Here is a 21470-nt window from a genome sequence, read left to right on the forward strand (position 1 = left end):
TGAGTATCTTAAAATTGCAACAGAACATGTGCAGAAATCCTCTTTATATTTACAGAAGAATGGGTGGGCACAATAGTGTTTTGGCTCCACAAGTCTTACCATATTGGTTGGTTTACCTGGGAGGCACCATCTTCCCCCAAGTTAGAATATTTTTTAAGACTGTCAGTAAATGACACTCCTCCCTGATGAGCTCCTGAACTGCTGCTCTGTTTGTCTATTCACATACGGAGCGTGGCTCGGCTACGCACCCACTCTCTCCTCATTTGCTCACTGTCTGTGATTGACAGTAGCAGAAGCCACTGTCTCAGCCAATGAGGAGGAAGAGAACATCCTAGGATCAAGATGAGGCTCAGGTAAGTATTAGGGGGGCTGAGGGGGATACTGCATACAGAATGTTTTTTACCTTCATGCATAGAATGCATGAAGGTAAAAAGCCTTCAGACCTTACAACCACTTTAAGTATACATTTGCCTGCAAGGAATGCAGAGGTGTTCAGTGAATCCGTATGCAGGCAGTGCCATTCTATTGTCTATTGGGACGCACTGACTGCAAAACCTCTACTTTCCAATTAGATATCTGTGCGTGTGCATGTCTCTGAACTGCCACCATCTGTGAACTTGCACTCACATGGTTGTCCAGTTGGGAGCTATGTCCGTTCAGCCTGTTGCACTCCAATAGACATTAATGGGATTGCCTGAATGGGGATGCGCAGAACACCTGTGCATCCTGTGTGTGCAAACACAGCCTTTTGCACTTATTTATGCTTAAAACGTTACTAAACCCAGGAGCCTGCATTCATAATATGGATGCACAGGTGCACAGGACATGGAAATGCAATTATTTTAGTAAATATAAACTGCTAAATACCTTTTCTCATCAGCAGTATAGAGCAGTCTTGTGACTTCTATCAGTTCCTGGTTAACGCTTGTAGGAGGAGTTTTCATACTGCACTGGGCTGTCCTATCAGGATCCAGGACCCCTGAACCTCTGCCTGGACAGTGCTGATTGGCCCTGTACTGATCACATGCACTCTCCCAAGAAAAAAAAATCTCTCCATCAATACACACAAACTGGGCATGTACAGAGTGACTCCAGTAACTGTCTTATCTGGACCTGTTCTGGAGTCAGTGGAAGAATAGGAGGATCTGTGCATACACGATCAAACAGCCTTTTTACACATTTCTAAGGATTACCCTCTTAGGTTCCACAGTGAGTGGTAACAAACATGCTTTACTGCATATACAGACTGATTTTACTAAACAGCTCAATCTCTGTATTTGCGGACGATACTAAGCTAAGCAGGGCAAGCAGGATGTGGAAACCTTGCAAAAAGATCTGAACAAATTAATGGGGAGGGGCAACTACATTGCAAATTAGGTTCAATGTAGAAAAATTTAAAATAATGCACTTGGGTGGCAAAAATATGAATGCAATCTATACACTGGGGGGAGAACCTCTGGAAAATCTAGGAAGGAAAAGGACCTGGGGGTCCTAGTAGATGATAGGCTCAGCAATGGCATGCAATGCCAAGCTGCTGCTAACAAAGCAAACAGAATATTGGCATGCATTAAAAAGGGGATTCATTCCAGAGATAAAACGATAATTCTCCCTCTCTACAATACTCTTGTCCGGCCACACCTAGAGTATGCTGTACAGTTCTGGGCACCAGTCCTCAGGAAGGATGTACTAGAAATGGAGCGAATACCAAGAAGGGTAACAAAGCTAATAAAGGGTCTGGAGGATATTAGTTATGAGGAAAGGTTGCCAGCACCAAACGTATTCTCTCTGGAGAAGAGACGCTTGAGAGGGAATATGATTTCAATTTATAAATACCATACTGGTGACCCCACAATAGGGATAAAACTTTTTCGTGGAAGGGAGTTTACCAAGACGCGTGGCCACTCATTAAAATTAGAAGAAAAGAGGTTTAAACTTAAAATACATAGAGGTTTTTTTACTGTAAAAGCTGCAAGGATGTGGAATTCCCTTCTACAGGCGGTGGTCTCAGCGGGGGGGGCATTGATAGTTTCAAAAAACTATTAGATAAGCACCTGAATGACCACAACATACAGGGATATACAATGTAATACTGATATATAATCACACACATAGGTTGGACTTGATGGACTTGTGTCTTTTTTCAACCTCACCTACTATGTAACAATGTAACTTTTATTACCAGTTTGTTTATTTATGTATTTCTAACAGCCTTTTATGCTTTTATAAATAATGGCTCGGTATTTATATATAAAGTATTTGCTAAAAATGTTATATACTGAATTTATTGTAACATAATAAAGTACTCCCATAGCACTTCAGGAATACCCCTTGTGGTTACATATACCATTAATTGGGAACAAAACAGCTGAAATCACCAAATTGCAGAGGGTGGTTGGTACAATGACCTTACACAGCAATGGAATCTCCCTATACTTCCTCATACACTCCAAAAGGGTTTTGCCAGATTAATCAGATTCTGACCGAAAATGGTATGATGGGATAATAAATTCAGAACTATGCCAGAGGACTGGAACTTATGTTTGTCTTAACTAAGACCCCTTTCACACTGAGGAGCTTTACAGGCGATACAGCACTAAAAATAACGCCTGCGTAGCCCCTGTAAAGCGCCTCTCCTGTCTCTACAGTGTGAAAGCCCAAGGGCTTTCACACTAGAGCGGTGCGCTGCCAGGACACTAAAAAATGTCCTCCAAGCAGCATCTTTGGAGCGGTGAAGGAGTGGTGTATACACCGCTCCTTCCCATTGAACTGAACGGTCACTGCTGTAGAACCGCCGACAAAGCGCCACTGCAGCGGGTTGTTTTAACCCTTTTTCGTCTGCTAGCATGGGTTAAAACTGCCCCACTAGCGCCCGAAAACCCCTCCAAAAGCGACGGTAAACTGCCACTAAAAATAGCGGCGCTTTACCGCCGACGGCCCCGACGCCCCAGTGTGAAAGGGGTCTAAGGTATTAAATATGGCTTGTGCTGGCTGCTATACCAATACCCCCACCCCCTTGGTATAATAACCACACCACAACAGATTGGAGTTGATTGGCCATAACAGCCTTTTATTAACTAAAACATAAATAACAAATGAATAATAGATCAATAACATAATAACCTGAACACAGTGCATAAGGAATGGAACCACAAGGTCCTAATGGGCATCAAAACAAAGAAAGTACTGTACCTGTGTGTCACTTCTTAGCCCGCCAGCCACAAATACAATGACTCGGAGATAACGGATACACATCCCGCTAACTGGGAGCCGTACCCTATACCTTACCTTTTTGTGCCCAAATGAACCTAAAAGCACCTTGCACCCCACCAGTCACCTTACCAGGCTTCTTACACAAAACAAATGATCCAACACAGAATACCAAAATAATGCAGGTCGGGAGGGAGGGAAGTTGTTCTCTGCTGGCTGACCTCTAACTGAAGACCACCCCCACCCCGCTAACAAACCACATCCCCCAAAACTCCACCCATCCCTGACCTTGCCCCAATCAGATAAACTTTCCTTGCTTTTTTAGTTCAGCCAAACTTTCATTACCCCTCCTATACCCAAGCCCCTTTAACCCTTGTCATGCCAGCCCTCCGTCTATTGTTTTTCTTGCTTTACTCCGTGCCTCTCTTTCTATGTAGTTTATACACAGCTGCTAAATGTTTTTGAACGGTAATAATGAAGAACAAAAAAATATAAACTCACGGAATACATTTACAGTGAAGGTTTTCTGAAGCTGGACATCATCATTGTCTACATAGAATACAACAGAGTCTCCGGGCTCATAGTTATGGCTGCAATATTTAGATATACTGAAAAAAAAAAATCAAAGATTAAACCACTTGACCACCGAAAAGGTTTTATTCCCTTCATGACCAAGGCATTGTTTGCTATTCAGCACTGTGCTAATTTACCTGGGAAATGCGCGGTCATGCAACACTGTACACAAATTACATTTTTATCATTTTTTTTACACAAATGGAGCTTTATTTTGGTGGCATTTAATCCCCACTGGGTTTTTATTTTTTGCAATATAAATATAAAAATACAGAAAATAAAAGTGTTTTTCTTCTTTTTTTAAATTTTGCAAATAAATAATCTTTCTTCATAAACTTAAGCTAAAATGTATTCTGCTACATTTCCTTGGTAAAAATAACCCAAATCAGTGTAAAGCATTTAGTCTGTGTGAAAGTTGTAGTCTACAAACTATGATTTATATATTTTAAAATTAAACAGTCATCATGTACAGATGTCATATCTCATTTGAGGCTCTAAAATTCCCCCTGAATTACCCCTTTTTGGAAAGTAGGCAGTCTTATTTAGTAAGAGGCATGGCAAGTTTTTGGGAGTTGTAATTTTTTGTTGAAAAATTAAATAAAATTTTTTTTTTTTACTGGTGACAGAATGTAAAGAAAAAATAAATACATAATTTTGTATTCAATACGTTTTTTTTAAATTTTGTTAAGATTAAGATTTTTTTTATAAATACTCCCATCAGAGTAGTTCAGAGTCATCATAGTGACACTGTCCTACTCTGAGGGATGATCGTGATTTTTGTTTACACTAATATTGCTTATAACAGTGATGATCACTACTATAAGCAATAGTTTCAGTTGTCATGAATGGCTTTCATTTGTGACAGCTTGCCTACTATTGTGATCTGTGATTGACTTCAGCTAATCACATGCTACAGGGTACCAGGTACCATGTGATATCGGTGCGCCAATCACAGCATCACAATATTAAGCAAGCAATCATGAATGGAAGCCATTCATGACTGTTTTATTCACATTGTAATCATGTGATCACTATGATTGGTCATAGAGGTCACATGATGCGGCTGGGTACACGTAGGTCACAGGATTGTGCTGCTGCCTGCACCAGGTCGCCATTACCAATATGTCGCTGAGCCTGTAGCTGCTACCAACTTTCAATAAAAGTACTGTAGTTGGAGAGCAAGTGGTTAACACAGGAATGATTTCGTTTTTTTTTTTACAGTGGCACGTCAGTCAAAACTGAGAATGCCACTTCAGGCCATGAGAAATTTATTGTGTTATTCCCATAGCGCTGTCACTTTAAATGATTTATAATATAAATGTATTTAGACTGCTGCTGTTCAACTAGAACCTAAACATATGGTCCTTGTATCACTATTCCTACTTTGATCACAGTGCTGTCCAAAATTCCTGTCTAGCAATTCTCAAAACAATTGTGCAATGTGAAAAAATATTCAATATGACATACAGTGCATAGTGTATACTAAAGCACCAAACCAGTTTAATATTCCACAAAAAAATAAAAATGAAGAGATCCTTTTACATCAAATGTATCCATCCAATATTGTATAATAAAGTGCTGCCACAAATTGTCCTTTTCATAGTGCTCCTTATTTAAAGTGCTCCAGTGCAGGTCATATGTGCATATATGAGAAAATGGCTTCAGTGCTGTAAATCTTCTGTTCCTCCCTCACTACTCTGTCTGTTAGAACACTCACCTGGATAGTTTCACCCAACATGTTTCGCCTGCTAATCAGGCATATTCAGAGGTGGCTACCTCTGAAGACGCTTGATTAGCTGGCGAAACGTATTGGACGGGACTATTCAGTGACATCATATCCAGCCAGTGGAATGCGCGCCGCGGCTGTGCTTCCTGGTCTCAAAGCAATTTAAACTTTTGTAAAAGTGAGTGTAAATCTGTTGTTTATGGCATTTTTTTAACCCACTATATCCCTCTTATGTTCCCTTTGTACGAGTCATGAAGAGTGTATTCCCTGTTTAAACTGAAGGAGAGGAGGAGTTGCCTGAGCTTTGTAAAGACCCGGGAGGTTAATATCCACATGCCCACGGAGACTTTGTAACTGAGAGGCACAAAAGAATCTGGTGAGTGTTAACAGACAGAGTGGTGGAGGAGGCACAGAAAGTTTACAGCACTGAAGCACTTTTCTCATATATGCACATATGACCTGCACTGGAGCACTCTGAATAAGGAGCAATATAAGAAGGACAATTTGGGGCGATCCAGGCTCTCCAGGACCGTAAGGCCAGGGGTCCAATGAAGAGGGAGCCAAACTGCAGCACAGTAACTGTTGCGGCCAGTATACAGCGGTCGCTCACACTGTGTAAGAAGCCCGGAAGTGATGTCACAGCCTGGCAGAAGTCAGCCAAGGGAATCCGAAGAGTTTGAGCAAACCCTGCTGCTGGGGCCAACTAGGAACTGCCAATGCCAAGGGAGCAAAGAGAATCACACATCGCCGACTGGAGACACTACATATTTCGGGGACAGGCCCCTTCTTCAGGTTATCTCACTGCTGTATAATGGCCCCAACAGTATCTGTGCCTGCAGTTTGGCTCCCCCTTCATCGGACCCCTGGCCTTACAGTCCTGGACGGCCCCCCCATCTGTAGTGCTCCTGTGTTCTTTGTCCAACGGCTTTGTGTTGGGTTTCCCTAAGCCAGTGTTTCTCAAATCCAGTCCTCAGGCCCCCCCAACAGGTCATGTTTTCAGGTTTTCCATTATTTTTCACAGGTGATTTGATCAGTTTCACTGCCTTAGCAATTACCACAGCCGTTTCATCTGAGGGAAATCCTGAAAACATGACCTGTTGGGGGGGCCTGAGGACTGGATTTGAGAAACACTGCCCTAAGCCCCTGTGTCATCCATGCGGCTCCAGCCTCCAGGTACTGTCAGTTTTTTAATCCAAGTCTCTGCATGACCATCAATTGACTGCTGTATGCCTTGGTGAACATTTTTATTTATTTAAAGTGGTTGTAAACCCTTACAAACCACTTTGACCTACAGGTAAGCCTAGATTAAGGCTTACCTGTAGGTCCAAGAAATATCTCCTAAACCTACACGGTTTTGGAGATATTTACTAAAAGACAGTCACCACTGTCTATGGCGCATGTGCAGGCGCACTATCGCCGTTAGCAGCATGCCGTTATGCCGTTAGTGTTGGCTCCTGTGCGCATGCGTGGGAGTGACGCCATCGCTCCTCCAGCGCTGTGAGTGGCCGGAGCAGCAATACCCGGAAGAAGATGGAGGCTCTGCACTACAGGGGACAGCGGTGACATCGCTGGCTCCTGTGTCAGGTAAGTGACACATTACTGGCTACTATGCGATGCATAATAGCCCATTATGCTTTGCCTTTGCAGGGAGACAAAGAAGAAGTAAACCCATCAGGGTTTACGTCCTCTTTAACAATAATAAAAAGTTTTTACTTTGCCTCTGAGGGTCCTATTTATGTCTGCTGATCAGTGCTGTTCACCCCTTTGATTATCTCTTCTGTCCTCATTTGTCTATGAGTTTTGGACAGCGGCGACCACAGCTACATTTCCAAGGAATATTTTTACAGCTCCCCACGTACACATAAGCACATGCATACTGTAGTACATTGATGTATACCTTCTTCCATTCTTTTCATTGATAACAGCACATTTTGTGGGTTTAGACTGATGAATCCAAGCGCATCTTCCAGGGGGAAATGCTTTAAACTCTACAACAAAACAATGTTCTTCCCGGCTGTGTATGTCCTGCTCCTCACTTGTCACATCCATGTCAATAACCCCTTTATCTAAAACGGCATCAGAAAAGTACATTGTAACATTGTAACAGGACTCTAGCTTACATTACTGAAGGTGTACCACCATCTCATCCATTGTGTGTGCAAGGGCCACTGGTAGAGCAGTACAGCCAGCCATTCTAAGCTGCGCTCGGGCCCCATCAGTTTAACTACTTCAGCCGCGGAAGAATTTACCCCCTTCCTGACCAGAGCACTTTTTGCGATTCGGCACTCCGTCGCTTTAACTGACAATTGCGCGGTCATGCGACATTATACCGAAACAAAATTGATGTCCTTTTTTTCCAACAAATAGAGCTTCTTTTGGTGTATTTGATCGCCTCTGCGGTTTTTATTTTTTGCGCTATAAACAAAAAAAGAGCGACATTTTTGAAAAAAGCTATATTTTTTACTTTTTGCTATAATAAATGTTCCCCAAAAATATATAAAAAAATTAATTTTTCCTCAGTTTAGGTAGATATGTATTCTTCCACATATTTAAAAAAAAATAAAAAATCGCAGTAAGCGTACATTGATTGGTTTGCGCAAAATTTATAGCGTCTACAAAATAGGGGATAGTTTTATGGCATTTGTATTATCATTTTTTTTTATTAGTAATGGGGGCGATCTGCGATTTTTATCAGGACTGTGACATTATGGTGTACACATTGGACATTTTTGACACTATTTTGGGACCACTGTCATTTATACAGCAATCAGTGCTATAAAAATGCATTGATTACTGTGCAAATGACACTGGGAGTAAAGGGGTTAACCACTAGGGGGCTGTGTGGTTTAAGTGTGTCCTAGGGAGTGATTTTAACTGTGAGAGGGCTGGGCTACAACACACAGGACAGTGATCACTGCTCTCAATGACAGAGAGCTGTGATCACTATTCTGTTACTAGGCAGAACAAGGAAATGCCTTGTTTACAAAAGCATCTCCCCATTCTTCCTCTCTATGACATGATCGCGGGCACCTGGCGGACATCGAGTCTGTGGGACCCACGGAGACCGTGGCGAGTGCCAGTGTCATTCTGCCGATACATTGACGTGTGCTGGTTGGCAAGTGGTTAAAAGGGGGGGGGGCAGGAGGCTGGTTGTACTGTTGTACTTGCACTGGTTGTACTGTACTGAACTGTTGTACTCCAATCCTCGTCTGCCTCCCCCTGCTAGCTTATCCTCCTCTTTCTCCCTCCGGCTGCACTGCGGGGGGTGTGGTCCTTGCACATGCATGCCTTCCATCTGCTGTCCAGACCCCCCATGTGCCCCTTTCCCCTGCAGCACTGGCTTCCCTCTTCTCCAGCTGCTATAGGCACATAGTGGGATGTTTGTGGATGGAGAGCAGGAAAGTACATATATAATTTATTGGTCCCTACCTTTCCTAAATGAACACAGTGAGTGATCAGTACCAATCACTCATGTGTCCATTCACCACTGAAGCAAAGTAAACTGTGTTTTCTCTGTTTCAGTTTGTGAATGAGCAGGAAGCTTCATAGTGCTTCCAATATATCAATATATTCATTTGTGCAGCTGAGGCTGCAGAGAAAGGGACTGATATCCCTATGTCACCTCTGGCCGGGGGGGGGGGGGGGGGCTGTCAGGTAGGCTGTAGGGGGCCCTGTGATTTCTAACAGCAGCCCTGGTGTGGGCTGTCATGGCTGACTCATATGTGGGTATGTGTCATATAATACATTAATGACAGTCAGGAGTTGCAGTCAGGTGGAAAATTATCAGCCAAACAGTGACCTATTATGCCACGTACACACGAGCAAAATGTCCGACAGAAAAAGTCAGACGGAAGCTTTTCATCGTATATTCCGATCGTGTGTATGCCTCATTAGACTTTTTTTTTTCGAAAATCGTGACGGACCTAGAAATAGAACATGCTCTAAATATTTCCGACTGAACCAATTCCTATTGGGGAAACCGCTCGTCTGTATGCTGTTCAGACGGACCAAAAACGACGCAGGCTCTGAAGCAAGTACGAGACAGAGGCTATTGGCTACTGGCTATTGAAATTCCTTTTTCTTGTCCCGTCGTACGTGTTGTACATCACTGCATTGTTGATGCAAGACAGTTTCAGCGGAATTCCGTAGGAACTCCGTCGCAAAAACCTTCAGAAAACCTCGTGTGTACAGGGCATGAGATGCAATACCTGCTTAGAACTGCCATTGTATTCAGACAGCTGCAGCATCATAGCCAGCAGTGGAGATTCCTGCATCCATGCTGTTAGCATGGATGGTGGAAATCAGTGGATTCTGTCTTGTTCAACTCATGGCTGATTGAATGAAAATTGGGATGTCTATGGCTACCTTAATCCCTTCTTACAAATTCCATCGTTTTTAAAAGTCCAGTGCAGGTTACTAGGATCATTTCATGTAGAAGTTGTGCACATTATATTCTGTACAGCATTCACATAATTGCTTTGCAGTAGTGTTTCCTGGGAACATATTGTAGTTTTACATACACTGTATTGTCAAAAGCATTTGGTCGCCTGCCTTTACATGCACATGAACTTTGGCATCCCAGTCTTCGTCCGTAGGGTTTAATATTGAGTTGGCCCACCCTTTCCAGCTATAAGCCCCCGTACACACGGTCGGATATTCCGACCACAAAATCCTGGTCGGACAAAGTCTTTGGAAAATCTGATCGTTCGGAACATGGCGACGTTCGTTCGTTCCGATGGTACTACATTCAGGCTAGTAGCCAATAGCTTTGCTCTCGTACTTTGATCTGAGCATGCTTGGCACTTTGTCTGATCAGGATTCTCTACAAATGATTGGAAAAAGTCAGATCGGATTTTGTTGTCGGAAAATTTGAGATCCTGTTCTCAATTTTTTTCCGTCAGAAATACCAACGGAAAAAGTCTGATAGAGCCAACACACAATCGGATTTTCCAACAACATAATCTGATTGGACCTTTTCCATCAGAATTTACGACCATGTGTACGGGGGCTAACAGCTTCAACTCTTCTGGGAAGGCTGTCCAAAAGGTTAAGGAGTGTCAAAGAACAAGGGGAATATATGGGATTTTTTAGGTGCAGAATAAATTGGAAAAATATCAAATATAATATTTAAAAGTTTTTTATTTTGAAAACCAGAACAAAAATTAGGTTGAAAGATGTAGTAATAGGCAAGTATAATGTAACACAGTGTTAACAAGACACCATATAATGTAGAAGCCCAACATATGGGCGAAACATGTTGGGAAGTCTACATTATATGCTGTTGTTATGGATTGATTCCTGGTCCAAAAGCAGAATGTATCTTCTATTCTGCCTCTGACCCTAATTCAATGTGATGTGAGTGCATGCATGCAAAAGAATTAACACTGAGACAGTGTTCAGTGTAAAAGCTCCTCATCAACTCTGCCCTTTATTCAAATTACAGCTCCTTTATAGTCAAAGTGACATAAGCAAACGTCATCACATATGTGTGTGTATATGATTGGTTAATCTGTATATCATCCTCTTCCTGTCCAACATCTGTCTCCAGGGACTGAGTGCATTCCAGGATATAGGGGGCATCTTGCATTGAACGGTGGGAGGGGGGAGAGTTAGAAGAACATCTGTTTGTCCTTTTGAGTAAGGAAATCTACTGGCTTTGTTACGTACATATACATGCACAAAAAATAATAAAGATATGAAAGGAAATAATAATATTAGAAGAGGGAGAGGGAGAGATAATATAGTCATTCTATCAGATCCACTACACTGTCTTGTTAAGAAGCCCGACATATGGGCGAAACATATTGGGAAGTCTACATTATATACTGTCTTGTTAACACTGTGTTACATTATACTTGCCTATTGCTATATCTTTCAACCTAATTATTTTTATTCTGGGTTTCAAAATAAAAACTTTTAAATATTACATTTGATATTTTTCCAATTTATTCTGCACCTAAAAAATCCCATATATTCTCCTTGTTCATTGACTAAATTTAGGGATGTGGTGCCAAAATTTAATTGATAGGTCCATGACCAAAAATCCTTTAAGGTTAAGGAGTGTGTCTATGGGAATGTTTGACCATTTTTCCAGAAGCACTTTTGTGAGGTCAGGCACTAATGTTGGACGAGAAGGTCTGGCTCACAGTCTCCACTCTGAATTAATCCCAAAGATGTTCTATCAGGTTGAGGTCATGACTCTGTGCAGGCCAGTCAAGTTCCTCCACCCCAAAATCGGTCATCCATGTCTTTGGAGACCTTACAGATGGTCCAAATTATTTGGTGGAGGGGGAATTATGGTATTACCTTGTGGACAGCCTTCCAAAAAGAGTTGAAGCTGTTATAGCTGCAAAGAATGGGCCAACGCAATATGTAACCCTATAGACCGAGACTGTGATGCCATTAAAGTTCATGTGCGTGTAAAGGCCAGTGTCCCAATACTTTTGACAATATAGTGTATGTGTGATAAGCAGTTACTTTCTTACACAACCACAGCCTCATTTAAAACCAGAGACAGTAAGGCTAAAATTGTTTTGTACAGTCAGAGACTTCTCACATAGATTTCCTTCTGGACCGATTCCACTGAAAATGTTATCCCGAAATAGTCCATATTCCTACCGAATAGTGTAATTGGCACGGTATGGGTCTCATGCTTGTCTGATAAGCAGGATATCGTGGTGTTGCTTCCTCCTATCATCTTTGCAGTTGATGCAAATAACACTTGTATCATTTCATCCCGAAAATTATAGCAACTTTCTAAATTCCATTGCATCTGTAAAAGTCATATTTAGTCAATCACATGCTGTTGTCATAGCTCCTACAGACATTTCATTAACATTTTTATTTCCCTCAATTCTGAACTGTCAGGTAGGTGTGCACAATGTTTATTTTTTTTTCCCATGACATGTTTCCACTTACTTTTTATGCCATAGCTAAGTGGTTGCAATTCAGGCCTGAAAAGCTGCCTATGAGGATACATTAAAAAATTGAAGAAAATAAATGGGGATAAAAGAAGAGTATGTACAAGCTGCAACCAATATTATTTAATTGCTTAATCTGTATCTGTTCCAGAATTCATATTCCTGCATTGCTTGGAGTAAGCATCCAATGGTTTTCACATCCTAGCAACAAGTCAGGACACAGGGGTTGCTTGTTTACTGAGAGTTTTTTTTAGCAAGGCTTTGGAAGGAATCCAAATGGCCTACAGGTAAAGCAATAAAATGAATGATCATTTTATAAATCAGCACACATGTTTAATACCTACTGTGGCCCCTTGACTGCATAGGCTAATTTGTGGATGTGATAGACTCAACCGGGACAGAGGCTTTTGGAGGGGACTGGATGCTTGCCTACCGACTATGGGCCCTGCCATTTGAGGGAGCTGCAAGCATTTAGGAAGATATTCTATTATGTAATGCAAAAGGACATTATTAAGGAGGCCATGATGGTCACTGCTAGCTTGGGACTGGGAATGCTGATTAATGAGATCTGGAAAGCCCGGGTCTTTCACCCAATCGTTTATGGTGTCATTTTGTTGTGTACCTTTGGGGGACCTAAAGGTAAGAGGAGTTGGAGAGGAGGAAGTGGAGTTGTTAGTTGACACTGAAGGTGCGATGAGATTGGTAAGATTCGAACCAAGGGAGAGGGCAGCCATGGAGACCAAGCAAATTTAGTTTTTTGAGGAGAGGGTGGTCAACTGTATCAAAGGCAGCAGAAAAGTCCAAGAGTAAGAGTACGGAATAATGACCGTCTTTACTATTGTTTTTATACCCCAAACAGTAACTGATTGAATTTAACCCTTAGAATAATCACCCAAATATAAACTTCTGCAGTGTTGCTGGATAAATACATTTTAATATAAGAATAGTGTATAGGCACTCTGCGAGGCTAAAAACCTGCTAATATTACCCTTAATACTAAAACATATGTGTATCTTAAACTCATGGCATAATTAATGTATTATTACATGAATAAATAAACTTTATCTGTGCCCATTCCATTTAGTGGTTGCATCGGAAAGCACAGTGTCAATTTTTGAGCTCTATTCACTATTTTGACACTGATTATACTTTCATCGTTTCAGTGTCTCTGGTATGTCAGCTGTTCTTCCATCTGTAGCCTTGTCCACATTCCGATGTTTATTTTGTCCTTTTCGTGTCTTACCTAAATTATCGACTGATCTTATCTTTACAACTGTGCCCTCTTGAAAGTCAGATTCTGATGTGGAAAGTTTGCTTTGCTATCAAGGCATCCTAATTATTAATTATTATTAATTCATTATTAATTATTATTATTATTAATTATTATTAATTATCTCCTAATTAGTTAACTGACAAGCAACCACCCCTAACAGTATAAGGCTAAATCACCTTTATAGGGTAAGCACAGTTGCTGGGGTTCTTTCTATAAGTGGTATTATTTATTTAAGTGGGAGCACTTCAGGCTCTGCATTTAGCAATTGCATGAAGGGACTCCTACTGTAGCACTGTTTTTATTGAATAAGCGCTTGATTCTTTGGTTACATGTAAGTTCATTACCTTTTATATTAAATTTTTCTCTTAAACGGAATTACACTATTGTGGCCCTTATTTTTCTTTGTATGGGTTCAACATTTTGAGTTGGATTTTACCGCTGAGGATTTAACAACTATCTGGGGCACCTGAATGAATAGTTTGATTCGTTACTTCCCTGGAAAATTTGCGTTTGAAATCTCGCATACGAGTGCACAAGCCCTTGTGATCCTTCGAATGTACATTCGTTTGGATCTATTACATCTGGTAAGCCTCTATCTTAAAAGGTGACGGGAATACCACATGGTGTCTGCATGTTAGTCTCATTTAAAGAAGGTGGATGGTGACCCTTATCTCACGTTTGGATTGGATCAACATTTATATAGAGACTCTTTTTTTCTTTTTACCTTGGACTTTTTATTATATACACTTATGAATTATGCACTTAAGGTGTATTTTTTGCACATTTTATGATTTTTGTGTTTAATGTTTTGTTAAACATTGTATGATCACGTATCGTCATGTATTAGGTCACTTCTGTTTGCTTTTTCTAGCGCTACACTATGATTTAATATTTGTTAATGATTCACTGTTTTATATCCTTGTGATTGTGTTAGCAACTTTTTTTGGTTCTTTTTTTGGATAGCGCAGTGTCACAGGGTAAAGTTTTTTGTCTGCATTTAGCAATTGCATGAAGCAAAAATACATGGAAAACTACTTTGAAAAACACCAAACAGATTTCAGATGACCTTGTTTCCCTATTCTGCTCTCCATCCTCACCTCTAAAACCTCTAAGATGCTGGGGCCTTCTTATAAAGCACACTCCTATATTACCTCCCTCACCCTTCTGCTTCTCCTAACTCCTGGAGATATATCCCTAACCCTGAGTCTTTATCATTTAACTGTGTCCAATGCTCCCATCAACTCACACCCTCTGGCATCAGCGGAAATCCACACAATTTAGTTTCTATTGCTCTTCTTCCCAAAACCAGCCTCCCCTTCTCTTGCACCCTTTGGAATGCCTGCTCTGCCTGTAACAAACTCATCTCTTTCCATGGCCTCTTTATTACCAACTTTTGACCTAAAGCAATAGATACCTGCTTCTACACACTCCGATGGCAACACCCTTGACCTTGTATTGTCTTACGTATGCACTTCATGCAATCTCCCCAACAATCTCTCTCCTCTCTCTGATCACCACCTGATTAGATTCACTATCTCCATGTCTTCTACCTCCTCTCCCTCCAACCGCCTGACAGTTACCCGCAGAAACCTTCACCGCCTCAACCCTTCTCTTCTCTACTCTGCTATGACAAAATTTCATTCCTGTCCTACCTAGCCACTTCTGTTCACAACAGTTCACTATCATCCTCCCTAGACAAGCTTGCCCCCCCCCCCCCTCGCAACACACACAGCATCAGGCCCCAACCCATACAACCACGGAAAACAGATGACACCAGAAGTCTTAAAAAACCAAGCCGCGCTCTTGAGTCCCTGTGCTATAAGACTAAGTCTTGCGCCACAAGTTGACTTCAGACCAAAGACTTCAACCAATATAACTCTGCCCTGCAAAAATACAATTCCTGTCTCCTCACTGCCAAGCAAACCTATTTTATCACTCTCATTAATACCTTCTCATCCAGCCCCATCAACTCCTCTCTAACTTTAACTCTCTACTTCATCCTCTACTGCCTCCACCCACTAACTCACTCACTGCCCAGGAGGTCGCCAATCACTTCAAAAATAAGATTTATACAATTTGTGATGAAATCTCCACTGTACAGTTATCTTTCCCACTTAACAGCCCATGTCCACAGCTACACTCAACACTTCCAATATTCAACCCCGCTACTATAGACGAGGTTGCTAATCTTCTTTCTAACGCCTACCTAACCACCTTCCCCCTGGACGCTGCTGTTTTCTCACAAATGCTATAGTCACCCACAGGCTGAATCTTACACTCTCTAACTCACATTTTCAAATTCTTCCTCTCTTATGGCATCTTCCCCAACTCTCTACAACATGCACTAATCATGCTTAACCACTCACAGACCGTAAGATTTCCCCCTTATTTTTTGCGATACGGCACTGCGTGGTTTTAACTGACAATTGCGCGGGCGTGCAACGCTGTACCCAAACAAAATTGACGTCCTTTTTTCCAACAAATATAACTTTTTTGTTTTGGTGGTATTTGATCACCTCCGCGGTTTTTATTTTTTGCGCTATAAACAAAAAAGGCCGACAATTTTGAAAAAAAAAAACAATGTTTTATACTTTTTGCTATAATAAATTTCCACAAAAAATGTAAAAAAATACATTTCTTCATCAGTTTAGGCTGATATATATTCTTCTACATATTTTTGGTAAAAAAAAAAAAAATCTCAATAAGCGTATATTGATTGGTTTGCGCAAAAGTTATAGCGTCTACAAAATAGGGGATATTTTAATGGCATTTTTATTATTATTTTTAGTTTTTTTATTAGTAATGGTGGCGATCTGGGATTTTTAGCAAGACTGCGACATTGAGGTGGACAGATTTTGAAACTTTTTTGGGACCACTGACATTTATGCAGTGATCAGTGTTATAAAAATGTACTGATTACTGTGTAAATGTCACTGGTAAGGAAGGGGTTAACACAAGGGGGTGATTAGGAGGTAAATATGTTCCCTCATGTGTGATTCTAACTGTGAGGGGATGGGACTGACTGGAGGAGGAGAAAGTTCTCTGTTCTGGCTCTCATGCCCGCGATCGCAGGTGGCCGGTGGACATCGCGGTCACCGGCCACGTGCTTTGGGTCCCCCGCCTGCTATCGCTCTTAAAGGTGCCGACGTACATCTATGGTGATTTGTGGGATCGTGCCGACCTGCCGCAATATGACGGCGACTGGTCAGCAAGTGGTTAAAAAGCTTTCTCTTGACCCCACTAATCTTAACCTAAGCTCCATCTCCTTGCTCCCCTTTTCCTCCAAACTCCTTGAACGTCTGGTCTACAATCAACTGAGCAATCATCTTACTGAGAACAACCTTCTGACCCCCTTCAGTCTGGATTACCCCTCAACACTCCACAGAAACTGCTCTCCTAAAACTCACAAACGATACTAATGGCTAAAACCAATGGACGCTATTCTGTACTCCTGGACCCCTCTGCTGCCTTTGATACGGTGGACCACTCTCTCCTCCTCAAACAAAACTCTACTCTTTTGGCTTCTGTGACTGTATTCTTCGCTGGTTCACATCCTACCTATCCCACCACACCTTTAGTGCCACTTACAAATCTACTTCATTTTATCCTCTTCTTTTCTCTATTGGGTTCCTCCAAAGGTTCTGTTCTTGGACCTCTCCTATTCTCGACCTACACCTCCTTCCTTGGTCAGCTAATAGCCTCCCAAGGTTTCCAATACTATTTCTATGCTGATGACACCCTAATCTATCTCTCCATCCCTCAGCTCACTCCATCAGTCTCCGCAGGGATCACTAATTTACTAACAGACATATTAGACTGGATCTCCAATGCAATACTCCCAATGCACAGGTTCCTGCACAAACGGCTTAGATTGGGTGCTGAAATGACAAGCGGCTGGAACTGACTGCAGCCACAAGAAGGAAGTGTCACCAGCACACCAGGATCTCCAAAATTGGGTCCAAAACTTTAATTACATAGTATGAAAAAATAAATGCAACGTTTCAGAGTCACGGAGCTCCCCTGAACCCGCACCTGCCTTCTCCCATCTCCGCCCATCTCCGTCAGGTGACCATGCCCTTTGAGACGTTAAGGCCCCTCAAAGTGTATGGGCTCTACCCCCCTAATGGTGGCCCTGTAGGCAATGCCCCCTTCCGTTCATTGTGAATGCTGCTGCCAGACTCACCCACCTTACCAACTGCTCAGTGTCTTTTACCCCTCTCTGCCAGTTCTTCTATTGGCTTCTGCTCACCCAACAAATTAAATAACAACAACAACTTACAAAGCCATCCACAACTCTGCCCCCAACTTCATCTCTAACCCAGTCTCAAAATACCAACCTAATCGTCCTCTTTGTTCCTTCCAAGACCACCTGCTCTCTAGCTTCCTTGTCACCTCCTCCCATGCTCACCTCCAGAATGTTTCCCGAGCCTCTCCCATCCTCTGGAGCCCCCTACCCCAATCTGTTCAACTATCTCCTACTCTTTCCATTGTTCTTCAGAGAAGCCTATTCTGCCTTCACCTAACAACTGTTTTAAATTGTATTGTAATTTTACTGTCTGCCCTTATACTGTAAAGCGCTGCATAATTTGTTGGTGCTATATAATTCCTGTATAACAATTATTATTATTTTTGGGACATTTATATGAGAGTGCTTTATTGCTATTTGTGTAATTGGTTTGATGATTGTATTTTTTTTGATTAGGTATTGAGTCACCTTTATATGTGGTTCTAGACAATATTGTATTAGCGCCGCTCATATGATTCTGGATTGATTAAGATGTGAAAGTTAAGGGCAAGTTCACACCACATGCAGTCCAGTACGTTTTTGTTCTGCATCAAAAATGCATGGAAAGTAGGTTAAATGGTTTCCAGTGGCATTGTTCACACCAGTACGGTCAGTTTCAAGGCTTTTCGGTTCCAGAAAAAAAAGTTAGAACATGCTGCATTTTTCCTGCACTGAAACGCATCAAAAATGCATGGAAAACACACTGGACCCTAGTATAGTGATGAAAAAACAGGAAAAAAGAAGGAAAAAAAAAAGAACCTGGAATGCAACCAGGAACATATAAAAAACGCACCAAAAACCCTCCGGAACGTATCAAAAGTAAATCAAAAACGTGCATACAGAAACGCATGCGGAACAGATCTGGAGTGCTTTTTGTGGTGTGAACCAGCCCTTAAGGTAAACACTTAAATAATAAGGGGGATGTCACATCTAATAACAAAAACATCAGTAACATGTGCATGTGAGCTGTGGCAAAAAATCCGACACACATGTGACACTAGCCTAGGTCAAAATATGTGCTCAGTGAAAATGCACCACACTTTTTTTTTCCTTTTATTTTTTAGTAAACAATCCTATGTATCCTAAGCAAAACATCTAGCTAAGTTACAATGAGAAACAATATTGCTAATATATTAAGAAAATGTTTACCTGAGTTTGGCTTTCCAAACCAATCATCTTAAACCTAAAAGATTCGTAGATAGCCCAGCACCGTACAACAATGGGATCTCCAATTTTAACAAGAATTTCAGGCTGGCTTTGTCCATCTGTAAGATCTTGAAAATAAATACCGGGTACATTCAAAATGGAAAGTGATCCAGTTACTACATGTAAAAGTGACAGCAGAATGCAGGAGGTACAAGTATAATGCAAGTTGTCATTGATGGTCATGCTACATTTGGATACTAAGAAGGAAATCACGTTTTGTTAGCAACAAACCACACTGTCCTAAGTTTTCCTGCAATGTGTTGTGGTTCCTCCTACTAACCCCAACATCAGTATAGGACACATTAGCTGGAAAATCCACAAGTGTTGGTTTCGGAAGAATTTATCTGGGGATTTGTTCTGGTGGTGTGGGTGGTAGGAGAGGTAAGCATTCATTTTTGTGGTGAATATGGCCAGCACAATGTGTTACAAGAAACTTCATCTTACATCTGAATGGTTAAAAGCACAACAATGCTCCCTTTGTCATATACACATATAGTCTGATATTGTTATTACCTATTGTCTGTAGCTGAGCACACTCTCTACCATGTGCATTGGTAGCACAGCATGTATCATTGTGACCCATAAGACATATGGCTTCTACTTCACGCTGAACTCTCATAATTCTGTAGTTATCTGTCTCGAATGATGACACCAAGCCTTCATTTTCACACCTGGATTAATGAGAACCAAAACAACAAAAAGTATAAATGAGTTGGAGGCTGGAATGGGTCTATTTTTACTAGCAGCAGGCATCTTTGCCATTTAAAAAAACCTAACAATGTATGGAGGTGATGGCGACCTTTTTTATAGCACTGTCTTATAGAAACCTTCCTATCATCTTTAGTGGGCTATTGTTCATTACTCAATGAGGGACAGCATACACAAATTCCATGTTTTTGTTACTTTTTATTAGGGCTGTTACTGATTAAAATTTTCGTGTTTGATTAATCAATTTTTTTTAATCTACTAATTTAATTATAACGCACATACAGATCCAACTACTTTTAGCTGATCTCCTTGCATTGCAACTCTGCATTAGTAAGGCCGCGTACACACGCGCGGACTGTTCGCCCAACTTTGTCCGTCCAACAGTTTCGGCAAACAGTCCGCTCAAAATTAGCATGGACGGACATGGCCACACACGACGAACGAACAGTTTGCTGAAACCGTGCGCGATGACGTGAACGGCACGTACGACGGGACGAAAAATACGACGTCCTATACACTGCATTATAACTTTCGGCGTGTAAATCCTTTCTGAGCATGCGCGGAACTTAGTTTGACGAACAAGCCTACACACGGGCGGACAGTTTTTCGGAAATTCCGTAAAACCTTGTTCGTCAAACTGTCCGCTGAAACTGTCCGCTGAAAGCCCACACACGAGCGGACTGTCCGCCCAAACACTGTTCAGCGGACAAAGTTGGGCGAACAGTCCGCGCGTGTGTACGCGGCCTCAGAGGTAAATGTGGTATACACTATATACCAGGAATCTGCAATTAGCGGACCTCCAGCTGTTGCAAAACTACAATTCCCATCATGCCTCTGCCTCTGGGTGTCATGCTTGTGGCTGTCAGAGTCTTGCTATGCCTCATGGGACTTGTAGTTCTGCAAAAGCTGGAGGTCCGCTAATTGCATATCCCTGCTCTATACAATCACCTGACACTAGTTAGTTTCCACAATTCATGACTTAACTTCACAGTTCACACAAATAAGTTTTAAATTCAAACTGTAGCACTGACGTAAGTCTTTTTTTTTTCCACAGTAACGTGACAATCTCTCCCCCTCCGGTCTAACTAATCACTCTCACCTTATGGTATGGCCCCCTGTCCAAACAGGTGGTCATGCAAGTGGGTATCAAAAGGGTTAAGACGGACCATAAACTTCTCTCACGTCTCCTTAGATCTCAGCAAAGACGTCGGGTCATGGGTAGAAAGAAAAGATCTAAGTACTCACCGCTTAAGTATAAGATTAAATTTTTGTGTTCAAACACAAACTACTCACATAAAGATGATAAAAACACAGCATGTAAAGCCGACATTTGTGTTAGTTCCATAGGGCAGCAGTGGGTAACGTCATGTGTAGCTCCTCCCCTGTATGTGTTACGTTCAATCAGAACTTCAACATCACCAGACTCTTCCCCCCTTCCCTTCGTTAGCAGACGGAGGCACTTGGGGAAGGGGGAAGGAGTCCAGTGATGTTGATGTCCATGACGTCACCAGATCTCCGACGGAACTCCCTGAAGACCCGTAAGCCAGCAGAGAGGTGAGTACCAAACAAAAC

General features: G+C 41.7%; 1 protein-coding gene across 1 annotated transcript in view; it reads right to left on the reverse strand.

The window, feature by feature from the left end:
- The window catches only part of FLT3 (fms related receptor tyrosine kinase 3), a 182087-nt gene that overhangs the window by 61271 nt on the left and 99346 nt on the right, over positions 1–21470 (reverse strand). Inside the window, exons 6-10 of the mRNA XM_077484075.1 lie at positions 19704–19861; positions 19134–19258; positions 12125–12278; positions 7404–7572; positions 3709–3815 (exon numbers count right to left, since the gene is read on the reverse strand). Of these exons, the coding sequence (XP_077340201.1) occupies positions 3709–3815; positions 7404–7572; positions 12125–12278; positions 19134–19258; positions 19704–19861 (713 nt within the window). The remainder of the gene's footprint in view (positions 1–3708; positions 3816–7403; positions 7573–12124; positions 12279–19133; positions 19259–19703; positions 19862–21470) is intronic.

The sequence above is a fragment of the Lithobates pipiens genome, unplaced genomic scaffold (assembly GCF_037356315.1).
Source record: "Lithobates pipiens isolate NorthernLeopardFrog02 unplaced genomic scaffold, aLitPip1_a1.2 Scaffold_16, whole genome shotgun sequence".
NCBI lineage: Eukaryota > Metazoa > Chordata > Amphibia > Anura > Ranidae > Lithobates > Lithobates pipiens.